Source organism: Eptatretus burgeri, chromosome 15, assembly GCF_056783735.1.
Source record: "Eptatretus burgeri isolate ZD-2024b chromosome 15, Ebu_testis_v1, whole genome shotgun sequence".
Classification (NCBI taxonomy): Eukaryota; Metazoa; Chordata; class Myxini; order Myxiniformes; family Myxinidae; genus Eptatretus; species Eptatretus burgeri.
The window spans coordinates 31,835,946-31,844,760 of NC_140975.1; the positions used below are offsets into that span (position 1 = coordinate 31,835,946).

Here is an 8,815-nt window from a genome sequence, read left to right on the forward strand (position 1 = left end):
CATGAAGGTATTTCTCTATGGCGCAGTGAAAGAATGCCTTCAGAGAGCTGTGCATTGACAGAAAGTTACTTTGTTCTCAGGAAGTCTCCAATATAATAAGTGGTTCCGGAAGCAAGTCTGAAGATGTGGTTGCAGGTGATTCCAAGATGAAAGGGTGGCAAAGACTGAACCTTGGCTGTTACAGAATTCAAATGGAGGATCTGATCATCATTGTGAAGACACCGAGTGAGTTTTTGGGACTTTCTAGCAATTAATGTCATCCGAGATGGTTGACCGTTTCGAATGTGTCCTGATCGGTGGACAGCGACGCAGCTGCAGCCTGTCTGTCACGATGGAGTTGGTGGGGGTGGATCTGTCCGCCACAGTGTCGTCTGCAAAGTGATACAGAGAGTTTTCCAGGGAAGCAGAAAGGTCATCAATTGAAGTAGAACAAAAACACGATAGATCCCCAGGGAGCTGTCTTGGGTTACACCATCCTCCGAGGGATGTGGAGCAGAAATATCACCTTCCAGAAATAACGCAATAATTCCATCAAGTAACAAACGTGTGCGTGTTTGTGTTCATTTGTTAACGTGTGTGTTCCCACAGAAATCCGGTCAGAACAAGGCTTTCAGCTGTACCAAGAGTCCCTTCCCAAGAGCCTCTTGGATAAAAAGGACATTGATGTCGACACCATGGGAGTTCTCACAGCTTGTGAACTTATAATGGTATTTGTGCACACCTGCTCTGCAGGCAAAACAACTCGGTTGAATATTCTCATCGTATCCCTATTCATCCTTGCGTTTTTTTTTTTTTAAGAGTCTATACTTCTGTAAAGTTATTTGTTTTGTTTTACGAACCATAGGAATGTTTTGAGGTTGGCTGGTATCGACTTTTGTTTTTGTTTTTGTTTCTAGTGAGGGGATTTGTGGGATGGTAGGGTGGTGGCCTCTGAAAGGATGCCAGACCGGAATTTGCAAACTGAGCTAGTGTCAGGGAAATGTCCGTGTTGCTATTTGGTGGTCGGTAAACCCCACGTGGTTCATTAACGACATTCAGGAAGGGTTAGGGGGAGGGGAGGGGGTCGGGTCTGTACGTGACACCGGTCCACACCTTGCGCTTGACTCTTCAATGCCTCAGGGTGACTTGAGATGGGCATCAAAATTCTACCTATGAAAAGGCAGTGCTGCCTGCATCCCCTCCACTTAATGATGTAATTATTTTATTTAATTTGCTGCACAAAAACAGGTTGAATTAATTATTTTTCCCAGCTGTTCATTGATAAAGACAACCAGGAAGCGAATGAGTTTGATTTCAAGAAGGCACTCGAGCTGCTGCTCTACGTTAAACTGGTAAGCATTCTCTTTCAAAAAAGTACATTTTATTTTAATTGTCTATCATCACATCCCAGATACATCTGCAGCTGTCCTTCCCTGTCTGCATAAGCTCTGCCCTGATTTTGTGAAGCAGGTGGTCTCAGAAACTGCTTTGCAGCCAACGTGCAAGGGCTTTTTGTCTTTTTTTTGTTGTTTCGTTAGGATGATGATTCCAATGGTGTTGAGCAAGAGCTCAAGGTAAAGATCTTCAGCCAAGCTTTACTCCGAGACGAGTGAGTTGGACGATCGACGTGTCCATTCACAATCTTTTACCGTCCATCTCGCGCCTCTTTCAGCCCGGTTCGGATGCACTTTGCCAGGTTCTGCCTGTGTACGAATAGCAGTGCAGTAGAAGAGCTGTGCCGCTCATTTTATCTGAATGCTATGACTCGTGCAGTTAAGAGCAGCTTTTGAACTTGAATTATGATGAAGGGGTGAATGATTTGTGAGGAAAGTGATATGATTTTTGTCTTTTTGAGGAATGACCTCGCATTGTGTTTGTTACTGTGATCCTCATCTGAGCTGGAGAGCAATTGAAAGATTATATAAAAGAAGGGTTGGCAATAGGATTCCATGCTCCAAATGTCTGCTGAGGGAGTGGGTGGGTGTCTGGTTGGGGGTAGTTTGGTCAGTGAATCAGTGTGGTGTTTGACAGTGGGGGGAGTAGCCAGCGACACCCACCTTCTGTCTCGAACACAAAACACCCCATGTTAGGGAATGTGATGGCACATGTGCACTCAACCTCCACTTTTGCATTGAATTCCTTTCCCAAACAAGGCCTCACACAGATTTCGGTAGGAAGCTTCGGGCTTGCTTGTGGGCAAGACGTGGTATGCCACTTTAATCGCGTCATTAATTTTATTTCTTCTCATCCATTTCCCAATCTTACTTGTTTCGTCCTCACTGTTATGCAACCCCATTATAAAAAAAAATTTTTGTTACATTTTGATCATTTCGTCTCTCACTCTCTCTTTATTCCTCTCTTTTTGTCTTTCCCCACATTTAACTTCAAGAGCTCACCCCCACTCCCCACACAATATACCTAATAGTTAAATGGCCTATCTTCTGGTGTGATATAAACAACCCAAGCTCTTTATTCAATTCAGTATCCTGAGGAAATCTACTTCACTTGGCTCTGTAAAAGTGAGGTTTTCTTTTGGTGACAAGAATGAGGCCATCACGTTTACTTATGGAAGATCAAAGTTGTTGCTGTTCACTGCACACCATCCTTCCACAAACTCCGCTCACCTTTAACAACCTCACACTTGCTGCCGTTGTTTTGACTGCTGTTTGTTTGTTTCTGGATTGATGAAAAACCGACGTCCAGTCACTAAATCAAACTCAATAACCCTCGTTAGGCCATCCTCGATTCGTGCACATTCATTTTATTTACGACTTTTTGTTGTCCTCCATTACTACTCGGGATGTAGTCGCTCTTTCTCGAACTCCGTCGTACAATATCCGCTGTCTTTCGGTCGAGCTTAATCACTTAATCATGATTGCAAGTTATTTTACTGTTTTTGTCGACATGGGGAAGCAAAATTGGTCATGTACTTGTAAAGCAGGCCATTACAAATGGCCACTGAATTTATTTATTGATCTATTGTTGTGGACTATGGGTTCAAGGTTCGTCACGAGGGTCAGCGCTCGGGTCTCTCTCGAACGACCGGTCCTGAGGCCACGGGGCACAGATAACGCTGCGCATTGGCAGGCTGCTAGGCAACCACGAACACCAATTGGCACGGCCTATCCAGGCAGGGTTACATGACTTCACGTGATACCTTACCTGTGGATGGCCGGCCAATTCGGGTCACATGCCCTCGATGCATACTTGCGTTAATCTTACCATATCAGGTGCAGCCGTGCGGAGCTGCCAAGTATGTACCTGTTAATAAATATATTGTTGGAGTTTAACTTCCTCGCTAAACTAATGTGTGGAGCATATTGTACCAATGAAGAAAAAGACGAAAATAAGCTGGGTACATTTATAACAAAGCAATTTATTACAGCAACATGAGAAGAGTTATGTGGCACAGCAATTGTTTTATTCATAAAACGTACAGCAGGGAAAAGCAAGGAATTTGTCAGTGTGGTTAAAGAAAATAGTTATTTGCAAAAGACACAGTGCAGAGTTAACCCGATAAACTTCTCCTATCTTACTTATGACACACACACACACACACACACACACACACACACACACACACACACACACACACACACACACACACACACACACACACACACACACACACACACACACACACACACCTCTGAGGAAATTGGATTTAGCCAAGAAAGAGAAGCAGTTGAGGTGTTGGCAACCTCATTGTGCCTGGTGACCCAGTCTTCGGAATTGGGTCACCAGGTACCTACATAACCCAATCGCTTAGGAATGGGGAGGAGGGAAGAAACCTGGGGTGTCTACAGTGCAAGAGTGGCAGGTGCAAAAATGTGTTGCAGCGTGATGGGTGCGAAAGGTGCAAATCGGTCATGCTCTTTTAGTGAATGAGGTACAGACTGAGAAAAGATGCGTGAGCGAAAACTTAACAGGGACGTGTGAGAGTCTGTAAAAATGTTATGAATATTGACTGTGGAACCCAGCCAAAGCCGAGCGTCGATTACCCTGGCACATCTATATAACTGCTCGCTCTGCCCCTCTCACCGAGCTCAGTTGCGCTCTGCTCCGTAAAGAGGTTAGGCTTGGAGCCTGGACGAAAGTCCGACTGAGCCTGATTTGCTGTGTTTTATAGAGCCCAGAGTGTAGGAGGGACCAGAAAGCAGATCAGGAGACCTGGTCGGCGTTTCTAAAGGCCCGGTCACACCTTGACGTTTTAGCCAACGTATGCCGATTTTTGAATTTTTTTTTTTCTAAAACGCTGGCACACGTTGAATACGTTATGGGTAAGTTTTGATAACATTGAGAGCACGCTGAAAAACACTGCCATACGTCGTTGTACGTTGGTTTTAAACGTTGTACTTTTTGGTTGTCCTCAAATTTTTTCATGCTTGAAATTTCACGACGTATGCCGGCGTATGACTCACACGTTCCGCTACGCTGGCCACAAGTTGTATGCACGGTCTGCGATCGTTGACAGACATCAACACATGCTACTTGTAAGTTAATCATAAGTTGAGACACGCCGAGGTAATGTTTAGCGTACCCGAAACTTATTTCTAACCTATGATTAACGTGTTGTTGGCACGTTACGCGATCGTTGCCACACGTCGACAGACGTTACTTTTAAGTTACTCATAGGCTGAAAGACGTCGGTATAATGGATCGTCCTTGCGTCAGCGTCCACGGCCACGGCCAGGACACTTATTTGCAGCATTCTTCAAACTTTTCTTCGGCATGACGAGGATGTTCACACTTCGATGTCTAGCTTGGCTATGATTCCAATTGTCCATCGGCAGCGTCTATTTAAAATAGTCGAGTTTGAGCGTTTTAACATGTTCAGAAGAAACGCTTCAAATTTCCAAACCCCAGCGTCAAAAAACAAAGGCGAGTGACAGCAATTTAAATCGTTCATTGTAAACAATGAAAATAGTTGAGTGGTACCGTGTAAAAGTCGTTGAGTGTAAAAAAAATCCAATTGTTGAGCGCAAGTGTCTACTTTCAATAGTGGGGTTGCAGCCATTTAAATCGTTGAGTTTATCATTTAAATCATTAAACGCAAGGACGATCCATCATAACCCACACCCTCCCCCTCACACTCACCTACTACTGCCAACATGAACAAACTACTACTAATACTAATACTGATACTGATACTGTTACTGCTGACATGGACATCGACTCAAAAAGGACTCGAAAACACTGTTGGGTTCCCCTTTTATGAACACCATTTTTATATACCAATTCCCAAAACCGCTGGGAACACGTCTTTATATGGCAGTTGTAAGCTAGAAACACGTTAATTTATTTTTTTTGTCGACCGGAAGACGTCATTGGAATACGTCTACATACGTCGATGGGTGTTGGGACTACGTAAAGAATTGGTTCAAAGCACGTCAAACATAAGTTAGAAATAAGTTTCGCGTAAAAAAGACATTACCGCGACGTGTTTCGACTTATGAGTAGCTTATAAGTAGCCTTTGTGGACGTGTGTAAGCGTCCACATATCGTGTGTACAACTTATCCCCATCGCATGCAGAACGTGTGTCATACGGCAAGTACGTCGTAAAATTTTGAACATGTTTAAAATTTCTTGACGTACTCTACTTACTACGACGTATGATAGCGTACTTTAGCGTTCTACTCACGTATACCAAACTTAATCATACCGTATTTGACGTGCCCCAACGTTTTAGACACTTTTTTCTTAGGTCGGCATACGCTGGCAAGATCGCCAAGGTGTGACCGCGATGTTGACACTTCCATTTCTACGGCAGTTATGATTCGAATCGTTGTGCGTCAGCCTTTTAATAGGCTACGTCACGACATCGTCGGCGATGCGTGCAACGCGCTATGCCTAAGTTAGACTATCGTTGGGCATCGGGTGTGTAGGCCGACAACAGGTTCAGCATTCGTTGGTACAAGTTATCTATAACACAACGAAACATTCTGTGTCCGTTACCAATGCGTTATACATCAGACCAAGTCGCTATGAATACGTCCGAATCTTAAAAAAAAAACATCAAAAGTTCAACGTAAGCCAGCGTTTAACATACATTTTAATACGTTGCCATCGCTGGCTAAAACGTCAAGGTGTGACCGGGCCTTAAGCTTCCCTATTGGCGCGTAGCCACACCCCGCCAGACTCTGGAGTCGAAATTTGCTTCAGTTGCTTCTCAGCCGGGCCATGCGACAGAGCTCCACAATTAACATTGGCCGAGGGTTTTCGTGAGTGCTCTCCGGCCCTCAACGTGCGCTGAGCTCCGTTCGAGCATGGTTATTTAGCAGCACGCCAAAGCTACCCCAGACAAACCCCAATGTATGTTTGCGCTTCGAGTTGCATGCCAAAGTTCCCCGGCTCGCAATGTCCTTCGTTCCTCTGGCACCCTCAGAGACTGTGGTGAGCCCCCAGGTGGTGGTTGTGAGGAAGAGGAAACGCTGTAGCATTTGTGGTGGTGGTGTTGAAACGTTGGGAGTGGTTTAAACAATTGTCGTGAGGAGAAAAGTGGTTGGTCGTGGTCGTGGAATTTGTGGTGATGAGGTGGTGTGAGGATTTTTAGAAAGTGTTTGTGATGTGGTGATAAGCTTGGTGAGGATCAGAGGTGAGGCGTCGGTTGGTTTGTTGCGTGCCGTTTGAACAGGAACTTGGCGCGTGTATGCGAATGAGCTGTGGATGCTGCTTCCTCCTACTGGCGAGTAACCTGGTATTGGTTTAGCAGTTAGGGTGGTGGATTGGGATCCTTGGGTCCTGAGTTCAAGCCCTGTTTCCTGCTGAATTAACACCAGGGGATTGACTCAGCCTGTCATCCTTCTGAGGTCGGCAAAATGAGTACCAGTGTTCGCAGCCCAAAGGCTGCACAAGAAGGGAAGGAGTATTGATGGATCTATGAAATTTGGTATTGGTGTGGCGCAGGCATGATGGGCCAAATGGCCCCCTCCTGCGCATAATGTCCTTGTGATCCTTGTATAAACTTCACTGATCTGGCGTTTGTGCTTGCATGCTTGATATGTGAAATAAAAGGAAGTGAAGCGATTAAAGCATCAAGGGTTGAAGACCTAACTAAAAGCCTTGCGCAACGCAACACATCTTATCCCATTTACCCCCTAGACGTATGGAAAGGGCTAACTGAGCAAATATTAATAATGAGATAACCGTCTGAGGATCACTAATTGTTGGATGTCATTGCCTTAGAGGCGTGCTGGTTTTGCGGAACAGTATTATATTTGTTCTCTATTTTCTCACCACAAGGATGAGACTATTGCAATAGCTGAACACAAAGGACATTTGTATTCCAAAAAATTAATCTGATATCATCGCATTGTGTGTGTGTGTTTTTTTTTTTTTTTTTCTCCCCAACTGCATTTGAACTTCTATTTATTTGTACATAATTTTGCACTCGTTCCAGTTGGCGAGCCATCAAGCGTGCGGATGACCCGGTGAAGGCCGCCAATGGCAGCGTGTTTGGTCGTCTCCTCGAATTGCTCATGCATGACGGTGGGTGCAGTGCCTTGGTCCGTTTGAAAATGCAGGACTGTTAGCATACACGTTCACTGAGTTTACAAGTGGCTAAACCATGTATACAAAATAATTGGGATGACGCCAACCACACTTAAAATGATTTGTTCTGACCTGTGTGTGCATATTTTCCAGTAATTTAAAGCAGCATTTCCTTTCCAGAAGGTGCTGTTCCTCTCGCCATCCTTGGCAATTGGATGGGCCGGTGAAATTACTGACAGTTTAGGCCAGAAAACGTAGAACGGTGCAATATTTACCAATATTTCGGACAGAATTTTTAGTGACATGGTTTGACATGTGCTCATTACTGAAGACAAACTGTCACCCTATTAGAAATGTGGTTGTGAATTTATATCCTTGAATATTCCATTATTGTCCCATTATTTTTGGTAAAGTTTTGATCTTTCACTCTGGACACTTGGAGATGCATTACTCTTGGATCATGCATGTAACACAGGTATAACGAGCCAAATGGCCTTTACCCACACACCTTTGGTACTTGATTATACTCTCATGAGATGGTGTGCAATCGTTTTGCCTTTTTATTTCAAAAGTGTTTTTTAAATTGCTGAAAACTCGTGGCATCTGGTACTTCAAATTTATTTTGATTATCAACATTATCTCTAAATAGTACTGCCCATCATTGTGTTTTGGGTCACCTTGCTTGTGCTCTTCTGATCCTCGAAATGTTGCTGCGCGCCTGTAGACATGCTATTGCCCGAGTTCCTTCCCCACGTGAATGTGCTTCTGGGTGCATCAGAGCTGCGTGACCTGGCACGGGATCCGGTGTTCGAATTCTTGCTTCGTGCCAACTTTGAGCATTATGCAGAGAGAGCTTTGCTTTCCTCCACCTCCCTTGCCACCACCGACACCGTGTGAGATCCTGTTGTTCATTGTCCATCCTTTGAAAAAGACCCTAAAAACTCTTATTAAAAGAGGAACGATCGCTTCACAGACATAGTGCCCAAGATCGGAACTTTGTGTCATCAGCCTTGCCTGTTTTGTCGCAAAGCAAGACATGGCTTGTCAGTCATTCCCAGGGTGTTCTGGGTTTGAAAAGCAAAATTATTTGTTTTGAAGTTTTTTTTTTTTTTTTTTTTTTTTTGTTTTGAAGTTTTTTTTTTAACCAAACCCCCCCTAAACTTCCAGGTTTCTCTTTTTTATTTTTCATCTTTGGATGCTTGTCTTGTTCAAGCAGTTTGAGAATAAACTTTTCCTGTACTTGCTGTATAATGCTGCTTGAGAATTTGCATTGCCGTCGGTGTCACGGAGGGCAAATCTTGGAGGTTAATTGGACTTTGACCGCTGAACTTATCCGTTAATTTC

General features: G+C 44.1%; 1 protein-coding gene across 2 annotated transcripts in view; it reads left to right on the forward strand.

Moving 5' to 3' along the window:
* Nucleotides 1-8,612, forward strand: part of NUP133 (nucleoporin 133) — an 80,797-nt gene extending 72,185 nt beyond the window's left edge. For both annotated transcript variants that reach the window (XM_085857259.1, XM_085857258.1), the window contains 5 exons: nucleotides 589-707; nucleotides 1,251-1,331; nucleotides 1,518-1,588; nucleotides 7,380-7,468; nucleotides 8,196-8,612. In XM_085857259.1, the coding sequence (XP_085713385.1) occupies nucleotides 589-707; nucleotides 1,251-1,331; nucleotides 1,518-1,588; nucleotides 7,380-7,468; nucleotides 8,196-8,368 (533 nt within the window). In that variant the 3' untranslated portion in view covers nucleotides 8,369-8,612. The remainder of the gene's footprint in view (nucleotides 1-588; nucleotides 708-1,250; nucleotides 1,332-1,517; nucleotides 1,589-7,379; nucleotides 7,469-8,195) is intronic.
* The last annotated feature ends 203 nt before the right edge of the window (nucleotides 8,613-8,815 follow it).